A 27105-nucleotide genomic window follows, 5' to 3' on the forward strand; every position below is an offset into this window, starting at 1 on the left:
TTTACATTTTGCACACAGCTTTTTATTTATTTATTTACTTATTTTCTGTTGACTCACAATTAGAGGGGAGGGATTGACTGAAAAGCACGTATTCCTAAAGCCAGATATGAACATTTAGTTTGCATTGTAGTAAGAGTTAAGCAGAACTTGATGCCCAAAGCATAAAATGCACTGCTGGCCATTCCCTTCTTAGGCGATATTATTGGCGCCTCCTTCCAACCTGGGTGTGGCCAGCAGGCCTGGATAAAATTCCAGAGCGCAGAGGTCAGGGCTTGGGGCTAGCCCCACCCAGCACCGGCCGCTGGGGTGGGAGGTGGGAGGTGGGAGGTTGTAGCCTAGGAGGGGACGCAGCGATCCTGCTTGTGCCCCCAGTAGAGAGCGTGGGTCTATTGGGAGGGGAGCGCCGCGAGCTCGGAAGCGGATGGAGGCAAGGACAGGACGCCCTCCTCCCAGGTCTCGGCCGAAATGCCGCACCTAGGTGTCAGGATCGGGAGGGGCCAAGGGATGGGAAATGGAGCCAGGGCGGTAGGACCCGGCGGGAGCTTCCTTGGCCACGGAGGGAACTGGGCGGGAGGGAAGGGGGGAGGAGAGCGCGAAAGGGAAGGTGTTCGGGAGCGGGCAAACGCTCTCGCCGTGCCGCTAGAGTAGCACCACCGGACCTGGACTCTATAAAAGGAGTTCGTCTGTTCCGCAGCTCGCAAGCTCCTCCCGGGCTGGCGCACACCGCTTCCCAGCAGCTCCCCCAGAAATCTGCCCATTCCCCGTGTGCCGCGCCAGGCCCCCCAGACCCGTGCGCTCAGCCGCAGGACTCCCAGTGGCGCACGAGGTGCGAGCAGCCGCAGCCCAAGCCCTCGAGTCCCCCCTCCACGGCCCCGTCGCCGCGGGGCAGCTTGCCGGAGTGGCCAGCGCGTGAAAAGAAGGGAGGGCCGAGCGTCCGCGAGGCGCGGCGCCGCGCGGCTCCCAGACTTCACCCCACCCAACTCTGGCGGCCGCAGCCGCCGCAGGAAACTGCCACAGCCTGGGGAGGGGGAGCGGGAAAGCAGGACCGGGACTCCTAGAGGGCCTGTCCGCTCCGGTCTCCACAGCTAGGAAACTCCTGTGGGCCGATTCTGCAGCTCAAGGAGCGCCCGGGTTAGGTAACGCCCGAGCATTTGGGGTAAGAGACCCCACCTGGCTCATGCTCCCTCCTCAAACAATACCTCGCCCTCCTCCACTAGATGCCCCGGTGGAAGCCGGAGCGGAGCGCAGCGCAGCGCGGTGGGCTAGTCCTTAGCAAGCCCGGAGTGGAGAAGCGCAAGCCAGAGACGCGGAGGCAGCGCCGGGCGCACTCCAAGTGCAGGGGACGCGCTCGCCTAGCTCGGCTGCCGCGCCCTTGACCTCTAGTTTCAAGCTGGAAACCTGGGTGGAAGAATAGCTGAGGAGCCTACGAAAACTAACTAGCGACCAGGGGCAGGACTGCGGTCTCTTCCGCGGTCCTTCCTCCTCTCCCACATCCGTTCCATGCTTCAGAGCTGCGCTCCGGAGCCAGGGCGAGGAGAGGCATGGAGAAGAACGGCGCTCAGTGCGCCCCGCCGCTCGCGGGCTCCCAAACAGGGGTTTTTCAAGCCAACCTCTCCGCTGCTCCCCCCCACAACTGCAGCTCCGCGGACTCCGTGTACCAGGACTCCGTCGCCCTGCCCTGGAAAGTCCTGCTGGTCTTGCTGCTGGCGCTCATCACCTTGGCCACCACTTTCTCCAACGCGTTCGTGATCGCCACTGTGTACCGGACGCGGAAGCTACATACCCCGGCCAACTATCTGATCGCCTCGCTGGCGGTGACGGACCTGCTCGTCTCCATCCTGGTGATGCCCATCAGCACCCTGTATACGGTCGCCGGCCGCTGGACCCTGGGCCCGGTGGTCTGCGACTTCTGGCTCTCGTCGGACATCACCTGTTGCACTGCTTCCATCCTGCACCTCTGTGTCATCGCCCTGGACCGCTACTGGGCCATCACGGACGCCGTGGAGTACTCGGCTAAAAGGACTCCCAAGAGGGCGGCGGTCATGATCGTGCTGGTGTGGGTTTTCTCCATCTCCATCTCGCTGCCACCCTTCTTCTGGCGCCAGGCCAAGGCCGGGGAGGCGTGCGTGGTGAACACCGACCACATCCTCTACACGGTGTACTCCACGGTGGGCGCTTTCTACTTCCCCACCTTGCTCCTCATCGCCCTCTACGGCCGCATCTACGTGGAAGCCCGCTCCCGGATTTTGAAACAGACTCCCAACAAGACCGGCAAACGTTTGACCCGAGCCCAGCTGATCACCGACTCCCCTGGGTCCACGTCTTCCGTCACCTCCATTAACTCGCGCGCCCCCGACCTGCCCAGCGAATCGGGGTCTCCCGTGTACGTGAACCAAGTCAAAGTGCGAGTCTCCGACGCCCTGCTGGAGAAGAAGAAACTCATGGCCGCTAGGGAGCGCAAGGCCACCAAGACCCTGGGCATCATTTTGGGAGCGTTCATTGTGTGCTGGCTGCCCTTCTTTATCATCTCCCTGGTGATGCCTATCTGCAGAAACGCATGCTGGTTCCACCTGGCCATCTTCGACTTCTTCACGTGGCTGGGCTATCTCAACTCCCTCATTAACCCCATAATCTATACCATGTCCAATGAGGACTTCAAACAAGCGTTCCATAAACTGGTCCGCTTTAAATGCACGAGTTGACTTGTCCACTGCACTGGGGGTCACCCCAGTGGCCTTTGGGGACCATGTTGTGTCTGGTTCCACAGGTAGGTCGACTCTTCTTTCACTGTTACCGGGTCAGAGCGAGGCGCTGAGAAGCCAGGACAGCCCCGGGAGAGAGAGCACGGAAAGGAGAACTGTGCACACTAAGGATAGAGCTTCCCTGCTGAGGAGGAGGCTCGCTTTCTTCCCTCAAACCCCAGGTCCAGCACTGGCCCTGCGGCAGCCAGTCACAAGGCGGGGTTTGCGACTTTTAAAATTCTGTGATGGAGAGGTGACCCCTGCCCTGCTCTGGTGTAATGGACGATGCCCTCTAGGAGCAGTGATACGTGTTAGTTGTTGTCTGGATCCTGTCTGAGACAGATGCATACAGCCTGGCAGTACTTGAACTAGACACTTAATACCTTGTGTTTTGGGGAGAACTTTGTGTTACAGCCTCATTTAAGAACAGTTACGTTGGCATCCTTCGGTTTGTGTTTATTTGACCTTGGTTGGAGACACTGGTGGATTTGGTGCTTCAAACCCTATGTGTGGCTTGGGGGGTACAGAGAAACCTTGAAGAGTTAACAGCAAAGTTCTGATGTTAAGATCTCTATTTTTATTACAATTGAAACTATATGGGATGGGTGGGTGGAAGGGAAATGGGGAGAGAGCGTTAAACAGAGAACCAACACCTATGATTGTTTTCTGCAGATTTTTGATTTTTTAAATTCCTACTTAGTGATTTTTCAAACCACAGTTTTGACAACTCAAACAAAACATTTCGTGTGCTAGTGCCAAAATCTGCAGATTGCTTTATTTTTTCCCTCCTAATTTCATGTACCTGCCATTTTACACATTGAAATCCCCATAAGTGGAGGATATGATGGGTGACTCAGCCCAAGCTGCTCTATTTCTTATTAATGCAATCGATTAAACTGATGATATTAGATATATACTGCTCCTTAACAAGAAATGCATCTTTATTCCTTATCTAATTCAGTGATATGTAAGGGAGACTGATGAATAGGAATGGTTCTTATTAAGGAATGAAGGGCAATAGGAGGATGTATATTTTGACTTGTAAAAAAATCTTAAATGCATGAGACTTTTTTCTGATAGTCATTTGCACTCTCCTTCCCATCTGTAATTCATTTGTGTGCTAACATATAAAGTAACCAAGACAACTTGCTTGGTTCTACAAAAATCTTCAAAATGCAGTAAGAACCCCAAAAACTATATCAAAAGGAAAAAAAAAAGCTTGTTTCTTTTACCTTTCTATTGAAGTTTGGGTAGGAACAAAGATCACTAGAAAATGACATGCAAAGAACTTTAGAAAAGCCTCGATAAACTAAAATTGAGCTGGTAATTCATGGAACCAAATCTCAAACTTTTTAGGTAATCAAGAAACTGATAAGCCTTGGCACCTCAGAAATCTGTCACTGACCTGATACCTCAATGAATATAATAGCAGTAATACTTTAAATTTATGTCTTTTAAAATTGCAACAATACTTACTCTTATCCCAATTCACTCTAACGACTTCCTGACACAGGGCAAGATTTATACATTAAAAGATGAAAAAAAAAATGCATTATCTAAATAAAAAAGGAGTAGCCCTGAAGGACCATCTACACAGAAAAAAGTGAAATGTAGGCGGGCCATTTAATATGCCAAAGAAGATTTACATTCCTTTCTTCAGAGAGCTATCTGCAGTTGCTACCTTGTGTCTGCAGAAGCAAGTTTGTCTTTGGACAATGAATTCACTCCCTGCTTGAAGCTCTTCAGTCCAGACTGTGAGACAGTATGTGTGTAGGTCTGAAGTGCACCGTTTGCCTACTATGCAGACCTTCACGCTGGGGTAATGACTCTTGAAAATATACTTTTCCAAGTTTCGCAGGTCAACTAAATAAAAAAGGGACTTTTGATTAACATTTACACCAGTTACTGTAGTAAGATACACCTTTAGGAACTAGATGATCCTATATTTCTTTTGTATCCCCAGGTTTCTTTGTTTTGTTTCATTTTGTAACATTTCTCCTATGGAGAAATCTAGCTTACTACCTATAGGAATGTGCATAAAGCATGGTATTTGTTTTTATGTTATGTTTGTTTTTGTTTATGCAGCTGTGCTTTCTTTGGGCCTAAGAAGCAATTCAGTCAACTTCTAGGACCTTAAAAGGGGAAAAATTAGTAGAAACCAATAGCCACTGACAAATGATTTCTTTATTTGGCACCTACAGTGACTGTGTCCTCTTATTAACAGAACATGGTCAATTCAGTCAAAGGAACTGTTTGCCATTTTGTAGATTACCCACTTCAATTTTTGCTTGACTATTTGGCTGAACTGACTGGATTTGGGGCATATTATGTGAGGTAGAAGCTTGCAAACCCTCGTATTTATAAGAGATCTAGAAACATCATCTGGCATTGCACATGATTATGCAAAAGTGTATCATTCATCCCAGGGGTATGTAGTTAACACTGTTAAGCTCCTTTTCAGTTACTGCTGCCTATAGTATAGTTCTTTCATAAACTAGATACATGGCTTTTTTGCAGAACATAAATGGGAGATGGAAATGTCTAACTTAAATAGAAATGAAAATATATTTTCATTGGCTGTTGTAATAAATAACATTTTCCATGTTGTTTAATTGCACAAAATTTCACAGAAATATATGAATGTATACTCATCCAAAAATATGAATATTGTCTTGTGTTTCTAGGAATTTTAGAGTTTCCTTTTTAAAAATGGACACTGCACCCATGAATGAATTGCTGAGTTCAACAAATTTCCTACAGAACAATAATCTTCACTTTCTCTCTCTATTATCTTAGTTTTAATCTTCTTTAACCAGGAAACCCTAAAAGGACTATAATTCACTCAAGCAGTAACTTCTCAGATTATGTGTTTTTGATGGAGTTGTTGTGATTGAAAGTTGCCTTTGGTATTCCACCTTTCAACAAATGTGTAATTGGAAATGAAATTTAGGAAAATAATAAAAGTCCTTTTTTTGTGTTCTAACAAGCTTTGGGTAGTAATTCTATTACTATGAAAAGATTGGTTTATTGTATTTTGGGTTGCATCCAGGAGTTTGAGCCTTCAAGAGAGAATAATTGAGGACAAATGATACCGAGGAGGACTGGCATTATCACTATGATTTGGGGGATATAGTTAATATCTGTAGGAAGAATTTAAAAGGAAATAGATTGTGATCTCACATTCTGCAAAGAGGGTAAGTCAGGTTCATTATCATAAGAGTTTTCCAGTTCCGAATTCTAGAGGTTCTATTCAGTCTCTAGGCTAGGTAATAAGATTTCAAGGTACTGTATGGTGCTTGAAATACAGAAAAAGGAAAAGGAGGAGCTGGATTAGAAGCTTGCTTGGGGGAGATGTAAGAGGAAGAAAGTGACTCATCTGGGCACTGGAGAAGTCCCCAGAAAAATGGCTTTGGAATCAGAAAGTGCTAGGCTTGATTGCAAATAGAGCGTGTTATAACTGTGTTGTTCACCTCAAGTGTAGTCTACTTACAAGGGTTAGGGACTATACACATCCATCATAATACCTGAAACCTTTTTGGATCTCAGCAAATGATACCTCCTCTTTAGCCAGTATTTCCCCATTGCCTCCCTTGAGGATACAGAACCCCTGGAACATAGAAACACTGAGTGCTATTTACTAGAAGTTGGACTAGGGGAGATCAGACAAGACTGAATGGGAGAAACATAACTAAACTACAAGTGACTGAGGTTTGGAACCTTTCACATTTACCCCTTAGGCTGGCTTATAGTAGCTCTAGTGGCTTAGAGGAAATTGCCAAATATTTCATTTCCTATAGCATCAGCCTCTTATTTACCCAATCTCTCCTTCCTCGTCCCTGTCTAGAGGTTTGCAGCTGTCTTCCAAGAATCCAAAGTCCCTCACCGCATCTACATCTTTTCTCAGTGTCTCATTTTCAGCTTCTCTACTTTTTCATTCCCCATGCAAAGCCCTAATAATCCATGAAAATGTGTGGATAATTTTCTTATTTTGCCAGTACAGGGCTAATTAAGTAGCCCAGGGATTTTACATTATTTAAAAGGAAATTGTTGATCCAAACTAATGTGTAATTAGTGAGGGCAAAAGCTTTCAACTGAGGCATCTACTGGAGTTTACAGAAGCGAAGAGGCTGGTACGGGGAGGGTGTGAGAAGTGAAGCTTCTTCACCTTTCATCAAGGCTCATCCTTGAACAGTCCACCAGGGGGCAGAGTGCCTCTGAGTTGTTCAGAGGCTGGGAATGCTCACCACTCCCAACCTCAAACTCCTGGGACAAGGTATTAATGCCTCTGCATCCAAGAGCCAAGGGAAAGAGGGCTTATCATTTATTTAAAATAGCAGATTTTTCAGAACTGCAAAGTCAGGTAGAAGATCCCTAGAACACACCTAAAGTTGTTCTTTATGTATACAACCTGAATTTTCTTATTCATCTCTAGTTCTGGAGTAATGCTAAAATATTAGTTTTTTTTTTTTTTAAATGTTTCCATTGATTTCAGAGAGAGGAAGGGAGAGGGATAGAAAGATAGAAACATCAATGATGAGAACCATTGATCATCCACCTCCTGCACGCCCCCTACTGAGGGCCTAACCAGCAACCGAAGCATGTGCCCTTACTAGGAATTGAACTGTGACCTTCTAGTTCATGGGTCGACATTCAGCCACTGAGCAACACTGGGTGGGCTAAAATCTTAGTATTTTAAAACATTGCAACCTTTGGTTATGGTGGCACTGGGTAAAGTCAGAGAATAGAAAACAATTTATATTAAAAATAAAGAGAATTATTACTTAAATGTATCTTTCACTACTATGTTTTTCTTATTACTGTGTATTTCAACATTTCATTGGTTTGAGGTTGATATGGCCATAGCTCAAAGGTAGAACACTTGCCACTTACCATTTCTTTAAAGAGAGAGCTGCTTTTTTTGCACAGAAGTAAGGTGTGTTTGTATGTCAGTTTTCCCCAGAAGGAAAACTTTCAAGTCTGTGTAATTTTGGCATTTACTCTAAAAACAGGCATATATAAATGTGAGTATAATCTTATGTATCACAAAAATAAATTTCTGTGTCAGAAATGGATGGTATCAAATGAGAAAACAACTATTATACAGGGTGGGGCAAAAGGAGGCTTACAGTTGTGAGTACTGGAAACATAGTTTGTTCTTGTATTATTATTTATTAATGATTGTATTATTTTCCATATGGACAACTGTAAACCTAATTTTGCCCCATGCTGCATTACTGCGCTCTTCCATCACATCTCAGCATTTCCATTGTGCACAATGGGGAGCTTCTTTGTGACATTTCACACATCTGTCAGTTAAATTGAACTTTTAATGTCAACATCCACATTTTAGGATTATGCTAGGATTTTCAATGCTCCTTGAGATAGAACCAACCAGTCCCTGGAGCTGGAACAGCTGACAAAGAGTATGCCTTAACGCTAGTCCAAGCATAGTTTGTAAAAGAAAAATGCCCATTTCTTTTTGACTTAGTTGCACATATTTCAAAAGATAGGAAAAATCCTTTTCAAAACTACTAACTAAATGAAAAGAATGGTCTTATAATATTTCTTGCACTTAAAGTGAACAGATGGTGATATAGAGATCCATTTATGGTAAATGCTTAAAAGAATCTACCCATAGCTTGCTTAAATGATGCATGAGGGCGTGAGTCACATTCTCCCTGACTCTGTGGGAACATTCCACACATGGACGGACTGTGGATGGGTGAGTCCATATTGGGATAATGAGATTTCAGGATATTTCTTGCTCTCAAGTGTAGTGATGGGGCTGCAGAAGTGGGGCAGTTCACAAAGGCCTGGCTACTTGGTCCAGGAGCTGTGCTCAGGGGACTTTTGTAAACACATTGGTTGTCTCCTCTACACCCACTTGGGAATCCAGTGTGTGATCATGTATGTAGACCTACAGCTCTCCCTGTCATGCTTACTTCCTTGAATAATCTCAGTGAGTTCATCATTGGGCTGATTTGATTTTGTGGGGGAGCTGTTTTGTGGCTCTTCATCTTTTCATCCCAGTCTTGCCTGACTGTATGGTTCTTGAGCCCACTCTCCTTTTTCTGCTCTTCAGAGCCTTTCCCAAGGAATATAGCATGTTGGGCTATTCACACAGTGGGAGTTTGGCATTAGCTACCGGTATGAAGGCCCCCCGCCCCACATTCACACACATTGATAGGTTTAAAATGCAAGAACAAGCCTTTGAAGTAAGAAAGAACTGAGTTTAAATCCATGTTTTCTAATCATGAGCAACTTCCTCTGTCAATCTAATAATACACACCTTTGTGTTTGCAGGTAAAAATTAAATGGGATAATGCAATTGTTTTCAACCTTGACTGCAAATTTTATTTATCAGGAGAGCTTTGAATACCTTTGCTCAGGCCATGTCTCAGACTAATTTAATTATATTTTCTGGAGCAGGGCCCAATATTCTTATTTTAGAATTCTCCTCAGGTAATTCTGATGTGTGGCCAGGGTGAGATCCCAGCTCTTAGAATAATGCTGGGGTGTGTGGGATCTGTGGATGTGAAGGGGGTCCCTAAATGAAACAGAATTCAAGTGGATTTGATTTTTAACTGTGGTACTTCTAACAATGTAATGGACATAAGAATCAGCAGGGGAGCTGGTTAAAATGCAGATTCTATTTCAATAGGGTCAGAGTGAGATTCTGCATTCCTGACAGGCTCCTGGGAGATGCCCATGATGCTATTCCATGGACCACACTTTGAGTAATAAGGATCTACAGGAAAACATCACTTGCTTACAAAGCATTGGAGATTTCCTAAGAACATATCTTTTAAAATGCCCAAACAACCAAAATAAAACCTACATCAAACTTGCAAATGAGAAAATGTGCTTATTAATGTACACTAGGTTGTGTTTTCTTGACTTGTTTACCTGATATTCATGTCTCAGCTTCAGCAGTTCTTAATTGTTTCCCCTTACCTGCTTTATCCCAGCTGCTTGGAATCTTCAGTCTACCCTAAAGCAAACAGCTTATTTCCAGATCTGAATCAGTAAAGTGTGACCCGCAGATTCAGACCTCAGTTTTTACATAATTTTCAAATAAGGGCATTGTCTTTGAATATATATATATATATATATATATATATATATATATATATATATCCCCTGAGGGGTCCCAAATTGCGAGAGGGTGGTTCTTGGGTGACTCACCTGGAATCGGACTCCCTCCTCTCAGGTTCCAGAACCACAGCTGCCCCCTGGTGGTCATGCGCATCATAGCTACCAGTCTGACGGTCGCTTAGACTTTTATATATATAGATTTTTGTACTATTTTCCATATAAAAAACTGTAAACCTACTTTTGCCCACTCCTGTATATAATTATCTAAAAATACAAAACAAATGATAAAATAATAAATAAAGCAAATAAATAACAATTGTCAACACATGGCGGGTGGCATCATTTCCTTGGTAATCTAGCTCACTTAGCCCACTTGACTTCCTGCTGTTAGCATGCACACCCACACCCACACCCACAAACACATTTGCATATTATATAGATATTATCTTTTGTGAACACAAGTAACTATTTAATCATAGGTGACAGAGGTGTGCTTTCCACCTATTTTATTTTTATTGCATTTTAGAGGCAGTATCCTAGAGCCGTGATCTGGCAGCCTTTTGATTTCATGAAAAGCCCCTCCCTAATTTTTATTCCTAGAGGTTTTTTGTTGTTGCTGTTTTCCTTTTTCAGCGAAAGTAATTTAAATTTTTTATGAGAAATGTTTGTCAATTTTTTGACACCTGTTCCTAAAACTAGAGACATTGTTGAGTTTCCTAAGCCTAGATAGGGAATAAGAATCAAAGGGTCCTACTTCACAAAGGACCCTACCTTCCAGTTTTTCCATTGAGATTTTGAAGTTAAATGAATAGTGTCAGTGTCCAAGCAGGTTTTTATTCTAGAGTACAAGGCATAGTTTAAAGTCTTTTCTCTCCTCCATGTACAATCACGATGCTTAGAGTTGGATTCTAGCAAAGACACATTGCTCTGAATTTAACTACTTTACTTTCAAAGGGGCAGAGGTTGAAGAGGAAGCAAGCACTTTTAAGCACTTACTCTGAGCCACGTACTTTACAGAGCTGCCCTCCAGCATTAGTCCTCATAACATTATCAGGAAGTAGGAATAATTGCTTTTTTACTAATTGTGTTATCATCATGATCATGAGCAAGGTATTACAACAATTCCATCCAGTTCTGTGGTTTGGAGAATTATGGCAACAGCCCCAGTTGAATAATTTCTAATCAGACTTTGAAAGGAAACTGCATTATTAGGTCTGTTTCACTTAGTCTTTGAGAATGGTGTTTCTAAATGCTGATCTGAAGCTTCTCAAGAACTTTAGGGATTTATCTGTGGGTGCAGTGTCGTCTCAGGAAACACAGGTTTCCTGCTTGGTCTCCTCCCAAACCCCTGTCTCTCCCTGCGTGACTACAATCTTGACCGACCTAGGTACGTGCCATGCCCACTGGCCCCTTCCAGGGGTGTCGGTATGTGTAAAAATGTACATTTAAACGGCTGGCTACGGCAGTGTTAAATATAGAGGCTTCTGCTGTGATGAGTAATGCATGGCAGGAGGTAGTTCTCTCTTATGGAAAGTTACTGACGATGTACATATTAAAACTTGGGTACTTGAGGCTTTATGCCTATTTTTACATGGAGTCAAATTATGAGTGAAAAGTAAATTCAGCAAGAAATAAGATGTTTTCAAATATTAGGGGTGTTCCTATGTACCGCCCTCATCCTGAGCACTGCCACACACAATGCACCAATAAACCATGAAGACAGAAACTTATCAGTAATCAAGAAATACATTTAGAGTAGATATTTTAAGAAATGATTTGCTTTGTCCATGACTTGGGTTTTTTCTTTCTTTTTTTTTTTTTTTTTCAAGGACAGCAGTGTGGTGACTGTGGCGGGGAGAGAAGAGGGTACATCAGGGATAAATGGTGATGGAAAAAAATATCAAAATAAAATACAGGGGGAAAAGGATTTGCTTTTATTAAGGAGTAAACATTATAGTACTGAGTTTGCGAGGCTGTGGAATTGCCTCAGTTTTGGATGGAAAACACACCCAACAGTTAGAGAAAACTCTGCCCCAAATACTTTTTGCCCTCTCTCTTTGAATTGGCATCCACTTTTAGTTGAAACAAACAAACAAAAACACATGACACAGAAAGTGTCCAATTTTGGAAGTGGAATCCAGACCAGGCTGACCTTAGTTCAAATTCAAGATTTGCCAGTTGTCAGCTGTATGAGCTTCACTCACGGAGCATTAATTTCTTCATCTGTTAATGTGTCGAAAATAGTGTCTTCTTCACAGATTTGTTATGAGAAAAGCTCAATCCCCAAAGTGTTTGAAACATGGTAGGCGTCTACCGGATGCTGGCTTCCTTCTGTTCAGACAAAACGCACCAGGTGTCTATCCAAAGACCATGGAATTTTTGAGTCAGCAGAACTGTTTAAAATCCTGTTTTCTTTTTCTTATTAGCATGCAATTTGGGACATGCTTGTTAACGTAAACGTCAGTTTTCCCATCTCTAAAATGGAGCTAATAAGACCTGCCTTGAAAATATTTTTAAGAGGATTACATTGTATAGTAACTGTAGTTTGCTTAGGTAGCAGTGTGCTTGCACTTTAGACTATACGTTTCTGTAAGGTTTCAGTTTTTTTAGAACCATGAGCATGCTTTCCATGATCACTAGGGGCTCCTTCGTGTGAAAGGTGGCTGGCCAGGGTGCGCTTGGAAGAGGGAAGCTCGCAGACACAGGGCAGCCTGCTTCCCTGGCCTCATGTAGAGGCAGTCCCAGTCCCACAAGCGTATACCAAGCACTTACCTGTCCACGATAACCCAGGCCACTGTCCAGAGGCATTGAAATAGTTGTAAAGGTCCCCAAGTCTGCATTTAATCAAGTCTGTTTTCATTTCTGACCGCTTGCGTTAGCCAGTCGTGTTCATAAAACACAGATATTTGCTACAGCAACTGCCACAGGCTCTCGCTGCCGGGCGGAAGGGCTGCCCCATTCTTTCCATTCCACAAAGGAGATCCCCGCCTCTATGAGATGTTGCCTGAGACCTGTTTTAGACCAACAGTAGAACAAAAATGAGGCTTTAACACTGCGTTATTTGATATTTTTATTATTTTAATTAAAACTGGTCTTTTTTCTCAAAGGAAACAGTAAATACATTGTATAATTATATGAGACTGACACACTGCCTACTGCGCTAAGAGGGCCACCTACATTGTATAATTATAAAAACCAAAGAACATGAAGATGATAATCTGAAAGAGAGAGAGAGAGACAGACAGAGAGAGAGAGAGAGAGAGAGAGAGAGAGAGAGAGAGAAACATCAATGATGAGAGAGAATCATTGATCAGCTGCTTCCTGCACGCCCCCTACTGGAGATCGAGCCTGCAACCCAGGCATGTGCTCTTGACCAAAATCGAACCCAAGACCCTTTGGTGTGCAGTCCAACACTCTATCCACTGAGCCAAACCAGCTAGGGCTCTAAGAGATTTTAAGGTTATTCACCATTGCATTTCAGGGTCTGGCACAGTGCCTCACAATTTGTAGGAGATCCTTAAGTGATCAGTAAATGAATGTGTGAGTGAATGAATAGGTGAATGTTTTACTTTGCATGATAATGCTCAGTAAACTATTTTTCAACCACAGATAGACCATCCTCCACCACATGCACCTAATTGTCATGGAATTCGATTCCCAGACAAGGGCAAGGACCTGGGTTGCAGGTTACATCCCCACCCTGGTCAGGCACATGTGGGAAGCAACAAATAATGTGTCTCTATCACAGGGATGTTTCTCTCACTCTCTCCCCCTTCCTTCCCTCCCACTCTCTCTGGAGATCAATGGAAAAATATCCTTGGGTGAGGATTAACAAAAAAGCCATAGCTGGTTTTGTTCAGTGGTTAGAGTGTCAGCCTGCCGACTGAAGGGTCATGGGTTTGATTCCAGTCAAGGGCATGTACCTCTGTTGCAGGGTCCATCCCCGCCCGGTAAGGTGCGTGTGCAGGAGGCAACCAATCTTTATGTCTCTCTCACATCAATGTTTCTCTCTGCTTCTCTCTCTCCCTTCCACTTTCTCTGAAATTCTATGGAAAAAATATCCTCCAGTGAGGATTAAACAAAAGGAGAGAGAGAAACTGTCTGTGGGTTCTTCATAAGGTACTGCAAGATACTGAATCATCAAAAAAGATGAAGTGGCATTACATACTCAAGAGGAAAAGTGTGCTAATACATTCTAGGCAAATTTTCAATAGCAAAGGTAATAATTAAGGGTCATGGTACATAAAAGCTAAATACTCAGTTGGCACCAAAATGCAAAGTTTTGCACTTTTTAAGTGTTCTGCACAATTGCAGTTTTATTGACATTAAGTGTTTTAGATACAAATTTCCATACATTGGTCTCTCATGGAATTACATTTTCCTTTTAGAAATGCCTACTGTACTTCTGCACAGGGTAGGGCGGAAAGATTTTTCTAAAGCAGGGGTGGGGAACCTTTTTTCTGCCAAGGGCCATTTTGGTATTTATAACATCATTCATGGGGCATACAAAATTATCAACTTAAAAATTAGCCTGCTGTATTTGGTCAATCATTTAATTAACTCACCCCTAATGCCTTGGCAGGGCCAGCCCAAATGACTTCATGGGCTTTGTGTGGCCTACTGGCTGGACATTCTCCACCCCTGTTCTAAAGGAATCAACTTATGATGAACAAAATGAAAGTGTATGGAGGAAAGCCTAAGGCAGCCAGGAAAGATGCTTGGCACGGCCATGGCCCTAGGGTGGCAGGGAAGTGCACCTCATGTAGGTAGGGGTTTCATGGGTGCAGAAGTAGAGACAGTAAAATCCTATTGGCAAAAGACCTCACTCTGGCCTGGCTGGTGTGGCTCAGTGGTTGAGTGTTTGATTCCTAATTAGGGCACATACCCAGGTTGTGGGTTCCATCCCCAATGGGAGGTGAGGGGGCCATGCAGGAGGTAGCTGATCAATGATTCTGTCTCATCACTGATGTTTCTATCTCTCTCCCTTTCTCTCTGAAATCAATAAAAATATATTTTAAAAAAAGAGAAAAATACCTCATTCTGGCCCCAAAGGTGGTGCTTTCTGATCCTTGTTCTGTGTAATGAAGCATTTATATCCTCTCAGATATGGCTGACAGACATAACTACCCAAAGTATCTTCCTTTACTCACTTGCAAAATAACTCAAGCACTTTTTCTATTAGCATACAAAAGGATTTTTTGTTAGGAACAACTGTGTCAACAAAGGCCAAGTTTCCATGTAAGGATAGAATAATTTTTACAAATTACTTAGGCATTAATACAACAACATATTTTGATGGCCTAAATAATTAATTCAGATATTTCTGTTTGCATTGATTGAATTCATTGGATAAGTGCACATTTCTCTTCTTTTTTCTGTTCATGTGGACCACAGCATTAAATCTTTGAACAAATGTTAAATGATGGGAAATTTTTGTTTACTGTGTAATTCAATAGCCCAGCCTTAGAGCTCCGTATTGTAAGATGCAAAGAAAGGAAAATTACGATTTTCTTGTGTTGACTGGTACAAACGATGGAATCAATTAGTGTTATCTCTCAGTTATACAGAAGTATGAAATTGCCATGCAAACATAAAACTGGAGATTTTTTTAGGGGGAAACAACAGACAAGGGAAAAAAAAGGAAAGTTGTGACAGAAGATTACTTTTCTTGTGACTGGCTTTATCGCTCCAATATCAAGTACTTTCTTGAGGCTGAATGGAGAGAAGGAGAAGCAGGCAGGGGAAGGGAAAGCAAGAACCAATAAGAAAAGCCATGAGACTGAAGCAGCAATATTTCTAATCATTTATCATTGACACTCCCAAATGAGTGTCTGAGAATTAAATTATCTTGTCATTTCCCGAAGGATTGAGGTCATGAGTAATGGAAAAAGAAACCCAACTCACACCCTCTTCTCTGTAAAATCAACTTGCTATCTAAGCAAGTGAAGTTCATATCATGGCTGGTTCTAATTAAATACAGGATTGCTTCATTACTTCTTAAGCTCCCTGTCATGTATATTGGTTCTCCCTGAAAACATCAGATGAGAATGTCGCCTGGAGTCTCTGCTTTTGAATACAGTTCTGTATAAACACGTGCCATTTCCACAACATGGGTACCCAGATAAATAATTTTATTTGATAAACAGTGGATTTATTTCGTACCAGATGACTTTTTTTTTTCCTTTGGAATTGTGGATATATAAAATTCTTAAATCCTCCATTTCAAGACAAGTTCTAGCACTTATTGCCCCCTTAGTGAGGCACTAAGCTGATGGTTTTATATGGGTTATCTCACTGAACCTTCTCAACATTCAGGTAGTGTTGCTATGCTCATTGAGAGACCCATCTCCAGCTGTTCCTCCTCATTCACCTGGTGCCCAGACATACTAAATTTCCTAGTCGTTGGGATGCATATGCCATTTCCAGGCTCTCTCTGTATGCTATTCCCTCTATTACCATTGCACGGGGAATGCCTACTCATCACCTGAGATGTAGCTCAAACTACCTCCTAAGCAGAGCTGGTTAATACTTCCCTTTGCTTTTATAGCAACTTATAAAAGCCTCTAATACCATTATATTGTAATTGTGTTTATATTTTTGTATCCTTAAGTGGATTTAAGTCTTTTAAGAACATGGACTATCAATTATTCCTCTTTGTAACTACATGGTCTTAGCATAGGATCTGACCAATAAAAGATATTCAGTAAGTGTTTGCTAAATTGTTATATGATTGTGGTTAAGTTAATAGGTCTATTAATGTCTTTGTATTAGGATCTAGGGTTATCCTGTGGAGGGTCAAGTTTGTTTTTTGTTTTGTTTTCATATTATTCCTGATTACACATGTGCTTAAATATTTTGGTGTATTTCTGGGGGAAAAAATGACTTTTTGCTTGCGCACATTAAGGAGGAATTAAATCATACTAGAGGCCCAGTGCACAAATTTGTGCACAGGTAGGGTTCAGCCGGCTTGCCCTGATGGGGGCCAATTGGGGCCGAGTTGTCAGGGGGTAGGGGCCGCGGGAGGTTGGCCAGGGTGGGGGCTAGCTGGGGGAAGGGCCTGCAGGCCGATAGGGGTGCAGAGGCTGATTGGGGGCGGGGCTGGTGGGGGGAGGGGCCACGGGATGTTGGCCGGTTGGCCCTGCCCTCAATCAAGCTAGTTGGACAGCTGCAGTGGGCGTCATAGCAACTTGTCATTCTGGCTGTTTCAGTCATTCTGGCTGCTGGCTTTTTAAATCCTATACTAGAGGCCTGGTGCATGAATTCATGCACCAGTGGAGTCCCTGTTCAGCCTGGCCTGCGGGATCAGGCCGAAACCAGCTCTCTGACATCTCCCAAAGGGTCCCAGATTGCAAGAGGGTGCAGGTCAGGCTGGGGGACCCCATCTGTGCACTATCAGTGCTGGGGAGAGATGTGGGAGGTTGACTAACTGGGGAGGGACTGTGGGAAGGCCCCAGGGCGTGCCCAGCCCATCTTGATCAGTTCCAATAGGCCGGACCCCAGCAGCAAGCTAACCTATCAGTTGGAGCATCTGACCCTTGGTGGTCAGAAGGTCGACCGGTTATCCAGTTGCTATGACGTGCACTGACCACCAGGGGCAGACGCTCAGACTGGTAGGTTAACTTGCTGTTAGGGTCTGGCTGATCGAGACTGAGCAAGATGGGCCAGACACTCCCTGGACCCCACCCATGGTTCCTCCCCAGTTGACCAACCTCCCACGTCCCTCCCCGGCCCCAATTGTGCACCAGTGGGGTCCCTTGGCCTGACCTGTGCCCTCTTGCAATTCGGGACTCCTTGGGGGATGTCGGAGAGCCGGTTTCAGCCCTATCCCGCAGGCCAGGCCGGGGGACCACACTGGTGCACGAATTCATGCACTATGCCTCTAGTATATAGATAACAAACCAATTAAAAATATGTGCTCTTTTTAGGTAGACAATTAGCCTTCACAATGTCCCATTTCCACAAATATTTGATAAAACTGTCTCAATTTAAAGTAACTCATATCAAAATAAGAGGCTGTGGCCTTAGCCAGTTTGGCTCAGTGGGTAGAGCACTCGCCTGTGGACAGAAGGGTCCCAGGTTGATTCTGGTCAAGGGTAAGTGCCTGGGTTGTGGGCTATCTCCAGTGGGGGGTGTGCAGGAGGCAGCCAATCAATGATTTTCTCTCATCATGTTTCAATCTCTATCTCCCTCTCCCTTCCTCTCTGAAATCAGCAAAAATAATTTTTAAAAAAGCAGGCTATGTGATTTGCTTGAAAAACATAGAATTTGGAACTCAGAAACCTGGGTTTGAGTTATAAACTTTTCCACTGATTGGGCTGGTAACATTGGGCGAGTTACTTAACTATGTCTAGCATCCTTTTACTTACAGAAGCATTTTGTGGGTTAAATAGAAGGATTTATCGGTCACTTTTTTTTTTTACCCTGACACTGGATGCACAGAAGTGAATCAAACTGTCTGATCCCTACACTCATAGAGCTGACATTCCTGAGGGGGACTCAGACAATAACCACGGAAAGATGAACTAGGAGGCAATGGCGATATGTGCTGCAAAGAAAACTGGTACTCGGTGTGTGCTCTTTTAGTTAGCAGTGTCCAGGGAGGCCTCTCTCATAAGGGGACGAAACCTGAGGGGAGAGGTGTGAGCCAAGCTGGTGTGGGAGAAGAGTGCCTGGGGCAGAGAGGTAAGCTGTTATCACTCGGGGAATGACTGCTGTGTATGTCCTGCAACGTGGAAGACATGCTGGTAATGACATTGGTTCAATGGAATCAAAGTGTGTACAAAGGTAAGATGCTCCCAGACGTTTCCTACTTCCCTGCCCGCTTCCTGCAGACCCTCTGCTTGGCCTCACTGGGTTGCTTTCACTGAAATTCAAGACATCCTTCTCCCCCCAATAACACTAGGTTGCTGAATTGCTAACACAATTGTGTGCTCCCATGCGTACTTAAAATTTTTTATTAACTTAGAGCTTTTAATGTTGCTTTCATAGTCTCCTATAAATATCAGCTAAACTGATCACTGCTTTGTAAATATATTGAAAGAAGCAATGGAGGAAAGTAAATGTATAGGCAGCTAACATTAAAATAAACTTGGATAGATAACATTTAGCTGCAAAGAGAAATGGCTCTTTAACTTTGCAGAATAATGCATTTTCGAATGTGGATAACCTCAGCCTATCTTTAATATTTTATTGGCCCGATTCACCACCTTTCTCTCTTCTCCATTCTAGCAGATGAATAAAGAAGCAGAGATTTCCATCATAGCAGCACTCCACACATTGACATTTATTGATTTCTATTAGTATCTGAGGTGGCTGTCATTTTACTTTTATATGTGGCATTAATAAATTGTGGTTAAGTGCTGCCTGTGCATTTTTTATTGAGGCCCCCTCATGTGCTCTTGACTATTTTCAAGAATTCTTTTGAGTTTTGGCATTGGCATTTTCCTTGGTCTTTGTTTTCTTTTTTTGGGAAATGTACAAATAGCACTGCGCAATTCTGTTTCCCAAGAAACACTAAAGCGCAGAAAGGCATGTTCTGTTCTGAGGTGTAGAGGTTACCAAAAGGATCCCTTTGTTGTTTTCTCTTGCTAAAGTCCAAGAGAACAATGCTCTGCATATGCCGAAACCGCAGGACTGCAAACCAAAAAGGGAGAGATTCCTTCTGGCACCTGGGTAACATTGATGTGAGCTAATGCAGCGTCATTTTCAAGGCAAGCACTGACCAGTGGTCAAATTTCCTTAAAAACAAAGAAAATAAGATATATAACAATGACAATGCAAATTTTTTGTAAGGTAGCGCTAATTAAACTTGAATACCTGCCAAGGCTATGTCATTTTAATTTTTTTTTTGGTGTTAAATGTTCTTTTAGAATGGTAGAGATAGTATATGGTTATTATAATTATTTTTATGCCTAGAATAAAAACAAGTTAATGTTTAAAACAAAAGATAGGTTAACACGATTCAAAATATTGTTTAAAAAAAGTTATTTCTGCCCTAGCTGGTTTGGCTCAGTGGATAGAGCATCGGTCTCTATCCACTGAGAGGTCTGAAGGGTCCTGGGTTCCATTCCGGTCAAGGGCACATGCCCTGGTTGCGGGCTTGATTCCCAGTAGGGGGCGTGCAGGAGGCAGCTGGTCAATGATTCTCATCATTGATGTTTCTGGCTCTCCTTCTCCCTTCCTCTCTCAGAAAAAAAAAAAAAAGTTATTTCTTTCCACACCTGTCTCCTATTAGCTACAGTTCCCCCTACCTATACCATTCAGGTAACCACAGTTATTAGGATCCTTTTGAAGTTCCATTTTGCATACATTAGCAAAACCAAATATACATATTATTTTCTCTGCCCCCTTCCCACAAAACAATATGTCCTATATTATACACATAGGCTTACACATAGTTAAGTTTACACATAGTTAAATTTTTTTGGAAATAAATGCGCAGAAAGTGGCAAAAATGTATACAGCGGTCCCTATATCCTTCATCCAGTTTTTCTATTGGTAACATGTTCATAGATATGGTACCATATCAGAGCCAGCAAAGTAACATTAGTACAATTGATACAGCATATTCAGATTTCAAGCATTTTACACGTGCTTATGTAAAATTGGTGAAATCTGAGAACCACTAATCTGTTCTCCATCTCAAAAATGTTATATATATGAAATCATACAGTGCATATCTTTTGAGATTGGCTTTTTCACTCAGCATATTCCCCTTGAGATCTGTCTAAATTGCTGCATGGATCAATAGCTAGTTCCTTTTGATTGGTGTGCAGTATTGCACAATAAGTATGTACCATGCTTTGTTTAACCACTTACCTATTGAAGAGCATTTGAGTTGTTTTCAATTTTTGGCTACTGCAAATAAAACTGTTATGAACATTTGTGTACAGAGTTTTTTCTTAAGGTAAGTTTTCATTTCTCTGGGATAATACCTGAGAGTAAAACTTCTAGGTGATATGGCATGTGCATGTTTAGGTTTATGAAACTATTTTCCAGAGTGAATGTACTCTTTTACCAGGTGCACTCACTTTGTCTGTTAGCTATTCTGATAAATGCATAGCAATATCTTATGAGGTTTTGATTTTAATTTCCCTAATGCCTAGTGATGTTAGCATGTGATTATTTGCCATTTGTATCTTACCTTCGGTGAAATATCTTTGCCAATTTAATAATGGGATATTTGTTTTTGTGTTATTTTACTGTTGGATATTAAGAGTTCCTGACATACTCTAAATATAAATCTGATATGTAGTCTGAAATATTTTCTCCCATCTGTTTCTAGTTATGTATGGGCTTCCTATGGACTTTCACAGAGTAGAAGTTTTCCATTTGAATTAGATACAATTTTTCAGTTTTTTTTTTCTTTTCTGGATTGTGTTTTTGGTGTCAAGTCTAAAACTCTTTTATTCCTAGGTCCTGAACATTTTCTTTGATCATTTTTTTCTAAAAATGTTATAGTTTTATATTTAAATCTGTAACCCAATTTGTGTTAATTTTTGCTTAAAGTGGGAGTTGTAAGTTGACCTTCAAATTTTTGCCTATGATGTCCAGTTGATCAAGCACCATTTGTGTAAAAGACTATCCTTCCTTTATTGAATCACTTATGTGCCTTTATCAGAAATCAGTTGGCTATATTTGTATAGGGTGATTTCTGGGTTCTCTATTCTGTTCATTGATACCAGTATATATGTTGTTCTCTCTACCAATAGCATTGCTTGAATACTGTAACTTTATAGTGCCATAGCTTTATAGTAAGCCTTGAATACTGAACACTTTATAGTAAGTATTGAATACTGTAACTTTATAGTAAACCATAATCTTGAGCATAGTAATTCTTCCATTTTATTCTTCTCTCTTAAAATTGTTTTGCTATTCAAAATAGCAAAATAGCTATCCTTTTGCTTTTTCACATAAATTTTAGAATAAGCTTGTCTATGTCTACAGAAAACCATGGGATGTTGGCAGGGATTATGTCAAATCTATGGATCAATATGGGGAGAATTGCATCTTTACTATGTAGAATCTGCAGTCCACAGATATGTCATGCCTCGTAAATTATTTAGTTTTCTTTTCGTTCTATCACCAGCATTTTATAATTTAGAGCATATGGATTCTGTGCATGTTTTGTTAGATTTATACCTAAGTATTTCACTCTCTTTGGAGTGATTCTTGCACCTACTTTCCCCCCTTTAATAACATAACATGAGAAACAGTATACAGGGTGGGGCAAAAGTAGGTTTACATTGTTCATATGGAAAATACAATAGTTAATAAATAATAATTAAGAATAAACTCTGTTCCACGTGCTCACAACTACAAACCTAATGTTGCCCTACCCTGTAGTTTATGGAGAGATTCCTTATATCTTTCTATAACTTCATAATATGACATATGGATAAGCATTACATTTTCATCAAGTAATGGTCTACAGATGGATACTTGGATTATTTCTAATTTATTGCTATTGTCATTTAAAATGAATTCTTTGTACATGCAGGTACTTGTGGTTTCATTATATGTATCTGCATGACACATACCCAGCAGTGACACTATTGCATCAAAGGACATTTGACTTGGATTTTTGATACATTTTCAAATACTGTCTCCATAGTTTGTACCCACCAGCACTATATGACAGTGACTCTCCCCACCGCCTCCCCACCAAGTTTGACGTACACTTTCTGCCCACAGGCCTGCTAACCCCAGATCCTAACGTGCTGTCAGTAGGCGCTGCACTATTTATTTCAGGGTAGCCTCTTGTCTGCAGAAGTGCAGAGTGCTGGCATTCCCTGAGTTTTCTTGGCATTTTATCTTTGTGTCTTTCCATTCTCCCTTTTTTCATTTTCTGCTCCATATCAGCTGTAATATTAAATTTGGAATCTGAAGATTATATGAGATTATATTTATCTTTTTCCCTAGCAGAAAATAAAGTTTGAGTTTTTGTGGGCTTTGTTCCTCCCTGTAGTTTTTCTATAATTTTTCAGCATAAACAGAAAAAAAAATTGCTCATTTGATTTTTAATGTCCACTCAGTAAAGGGAAAATGTGGCATTTCTATAGTTTGCTGCCTCTCTCTCTCTCTCTCTCTCTCTCTCTCTCTCTCTCTCTCTCCCTCTCTCTTCCTCTTCATCTTCCCTCCCTCTTTTCCTACCTTTCTCCCCCTCCCTCTAAAATCAGCAAAACATATCCTTGGGTGAGTATTTTTAAAAAAGTCATTCCAAAGTACAAACTTATAATTAAAGAAAAATGTGCGGACTGTCATGTTGCCTTTCAAAAACATTACTGGAATTGAATTGTCTTTACCTAGGAGTTCTGTACATACCATGAGACAGGTAGAAATCTTTCCTTCTTTAATTTGTGAAAATTACAAGTCATCTCCACAGATCACTGAGAATATTTTCTGCTGCTTCTATTTGATTACACTTTACTTATATTTTCACAGTGTTCAATAGCTCCTGAAAATATAAGTGTAACATACAAATCTTCTCTCTGAGAGTTTATTTTATGAATCTATAGTCTTCATCTTTCTAGGAAGGAATGAAAGAAAATGAATGAGACAAGAAACAAGAATTCTGAAAGGAAGGATGTTTGAGAACAAGGTCAGCAGCTTTCTGAAAGCTGGCACAGAATCTATCTCTGTCTCTTCTTTCTCAACCTCATGTACATACACATTCAAGAAAGGACAATAGAGGTGTATTTTTCCATTTTTGTAATATTAAGTATATTTAAATATTTATATGAATTATATATCTGTTCCTGTTTTCTGGTACTCTAAATACATGTATTGTTTGTCTACTGGTAATCCAGTGCAGGGTGAAGCAAACATTTTTGTTTGCTTTAGGATACCAAAGGCTCTTCTACATAAACCTTATTTATATTTTAGCTAGAGGTCCAGTACATGAAATTCGTGCATGGATAGGGTCCCTAGTGGCTGCCAGCTGCCAGCTGGGGCCTTCCTTCATTGTACGCCACCCCCTGGTGGTTAGCGCACATCATAGCAAGCGATCGAACTTCTGGTCAGTCAAACTCCTGAGGGGACACTTTGCATATTAGATATATATATATGATTATAAAAGGCCATTTGAAAGATGATGGAGCTTTCTGAAGGAACTCTGGGTAGTTTCCCACAAATAACTGAACAAAAAGTAAAGAAGTCCAGCTGTAATACTTTATTAAAGTTCAGAGAAAAACTTACATTCGTATTACATATGTATTTTCACGTTGATGTTTTAAAAATCCAGACCAACATTTCCCTTTGCAATTAAAACACATTTCTCCTTAGAAATCATAAATAAATAGCAAAACATGAAAATATAAGAACCTCAATTTTATGGCTTTTCAGTGGATAGATTTCAGATATGAATCATGACAGCAATATTTGGTAATTTGTAAGATTATATTTTCTAAGATTATAAAAATATTACTTTTTTCTGTAATCATCTAATTTATCATGCATAAAATCACGGTAATTAAAATTAAAATGTCATATATATAAAGCCTCATTAAATGACAATTCTTGAAAAGGAATTTTGAAAATAATTTCAATTAAAAATATAATTTAGTAATCCTGTATAATAAAGAGCTAATATGCTAATTAAACTGGACCGAGGAACACCCTTCCTGAAGGATCTTCTGGAACGACCTTCTGGAATGACCAGTGGGTGCGGGGCAGGGCCTCGGGGCCACGAGGCAGCCAGGGCTGCCAGGGCTGAGCCCTTTGCATGAATTTCGTGCATTGGGCCTCTAGTTTAGAAATAAAAGTTAAGTTCAATTTATATGTTTATTTTTTAAATTAATATTTGATGTCTAATGATATATTTTAAGTTGTAAATATTTAAAGTACACCTTGATTTTTCTGAAAAAGACTTTTTTTGGGGGGTGGGGAACAACATTGAAAATTCAAAGAGAAAGTGTTATCCAATTCTTAGCTTAAATCATTTTAAACTTTAGTTGCCAAATATGCATACTACCATTATGACTATCATAGTATACATATTAAATTTCTATATTTACTTGCAAGATCTTGGTTTCTATGTAACAGAAATTTAGTCCTTGAAGAAACATCATGAATCCCTCCCTGCCCTTACTCATATGAGTAAACCATGATCTGAGAGAATAAGTGGTTTGCCCGGAATCTTCCAGCTATTAGTATTGTTATTTCTCTATGGGAGAACTCAATAAAATTTCAGAATACAATCAAACCTCAGTTCTCGAACTCTCCCATCTCGAACAATTGAACAATTCGGTTCTAGACCACGTTGTTCACAGAGGAGGGGCGGGAGGGGAGGAGAGGAGGGGAGAGAAATGTCATGGTTATCCACCAGAACTTCAGTTTTTGACCTGACAACCCTTTCATGCTCATAGCTCAACGTGACACAAGACTTCTCTCAGGCAATAAAGGAGAGAATGTTTCTGTTGCTGGCAAATCAGCTATTAGCACAATTTTTTTTTTTTTTAATATTGGGGGGCAAGGTGGGTAAGTCCAACTCAAGGGGAAGGACTTCCACTGGTGCTCAGGCCTCACCAACCTTTTTTTTTTTTTTAAATATATTTTATTGATTTTTTACAGAGAGGAAGGGAGAGAGATAGAGAGTCAGAAACATTGATGAGAGAGAAACACCGATCAGCTGCCTCCTGCACATCTCCCACTGGGGATGTGCCCGCAACCCTGGTACATGCCCTTGACCGGAATCGAACCTGGGACCTTTCAGTCTGCAGGCCGACGCTCTATCCACTGAGCCAAACCGGTTTCAGCTCTTAGCACAATTTTAAAACATAATGAGGCCATCAAGAGTGCTAATGTTGCTAAGGATGTGAATGTGCACACAAAACAACAATCACAGGCAATTGAAGAGGATTTGAATAAATGAAAAGCAGTTACCTGGTGATAGCATTTCAGAGTCAGTGATATATGAAAAAATTGCTTGAGGCTAGGAGGGGTTGGTTTGATAAATTTAAGAAAAGAGGTGTTTATTTATAGATTAAAGGGTACATTAGACATGTACAGTATATAATAAAGATTAAAACAGGGATTCATTTGTGGTTCTGGAACGAATTAATTCAATTTACATTATTTCTAATGGGAAAAATGCTTCGGTTTTTGAACAAATTACTTCTCAAATAGCCTTCCAGAACAAATTAAGTTTGAGAACTGAAGTTTCACTGTAATATAACTAGTAGTTTTACCACTGATTAGGGGATGGAAGCTGCCAGATTCCTTAGATCCAGAGCCCATGAATCAGCTTATTTTTTATTTTAATCCCTTGGTCTTCTCAAGGCAATTTTGACCGGTTTGCACATTGAGTGAAAAAAAAAAGAAGGAATCATACTTATTTTTTCAAATCTCATGAACTTTGCCCAGAAGAATGTTTTGAATTGTATATAATCAAAGACTAGCAGTTTTTGTCTTTTTCTCCTGTAGTACATTTTCCAGACTTTGGAAGTTTCTCTTGTTCTGCTGTATTTTACCTTAGGAACCTGCTACCTCTTGCTAACATTTGAATGCCACTTGACTTGACCATTGACAATGTCCTTTCACAGTAATCTGACTCCATATCTGAAACGACCCTGTGAAGGGAAACCTGGCTTACCTGGTTAGTGGTTCAGTAGAACTTGATTACAAATCCTGGCTGTGAGACTCCAGACCTTACAATCCTTCCAGCACACTAAGTTAAAGAAAATCCTTTGAATCATGCCAAAGAAACCACCTATGTTTGCTCAGTGGTTGATGGGAAAGGGGAGGGGCAGGTTATAGGAGACAATATGCATTATGTCCCTTTGGGAAACCAAGAACCCATTACTCCAATTGACTAACATATAAAAAGGTAAGGTAATTTAGAACTACTGAACATCTTTGTAAAGAGAAAGAAGAAAACCAGTATTTATGGAATATTTAGCATGTACTGGTCTCTGTGAAAAATGCTTGTAAATATAAATGCATTGAAGATGTCATTGCCTTTTCTGTCTGCACTTCCTTCTTTGGAAATGGTCCTCCCTCTCCTCTCAGGTCATCTGTCCTTATTCCATTTCTCTTGGTGGCAAAAACATTGTATTTATTACTAGAGGCCCAGTGCACGGATTTGTGCACTGGTGGGGCCCCTTGGCTTGGCCTGCGGGGATCAGGCCGAAACTGGCAGTCCAACATCCCAAGGGATGTAGTAGTGTGTGAAGTGGAAGGTGGCTGGGGAGGAGCCTGAGCCCAGGCCGGGCGCTGCACCGCTCCCACTCATCCCTGCACTGCTGCACCTGCTGCCTCCGCAGCTTGGTAG

The 27105-nt window shown here is 41.5% G+C and overlaps 1 protein-coding gene across 1 annotated transcript; it reads left to right on the forward strand.

Moving 5' to 3' along the window:
* The first annotated feature begins 838 nt into the window (after window positions 1-838).
* On the forward strand, window positions 839-5708 carry HTR1B (5-hydroxytryptamine receptor 1B). The gene has a single exon (XM_059701143.1). The coding sequence runs from the start codon at window positions 1542-1544 to the stop codon at window positions 2700-2702; it is 1161 nt and encodes a 386-aa protein (XP_059557126.1). The 5' UTR covers window positions 839-1541; the 3' UTR covers window positions 2703-5708.
* Window positions 5709-27105: the final 21397 nt, after the last annotated feature.

The sequence above is a fragment of the Myotis daubentonii genome, chromosome 6 (genome assembly GCF_963259705.1).
Source record: "Myotis daubentonii chromosome 6, mMyoDau2.1, whole genome shotgun sequence".
In the NCBI taxonomy this organism is placed as follows: domain Eukaryota; kingdom Metazoa; phylum Chordata; class Mammalia; order Chiroptera; family Vespertilionidae; genus Myotis; species Myotis daubentonii.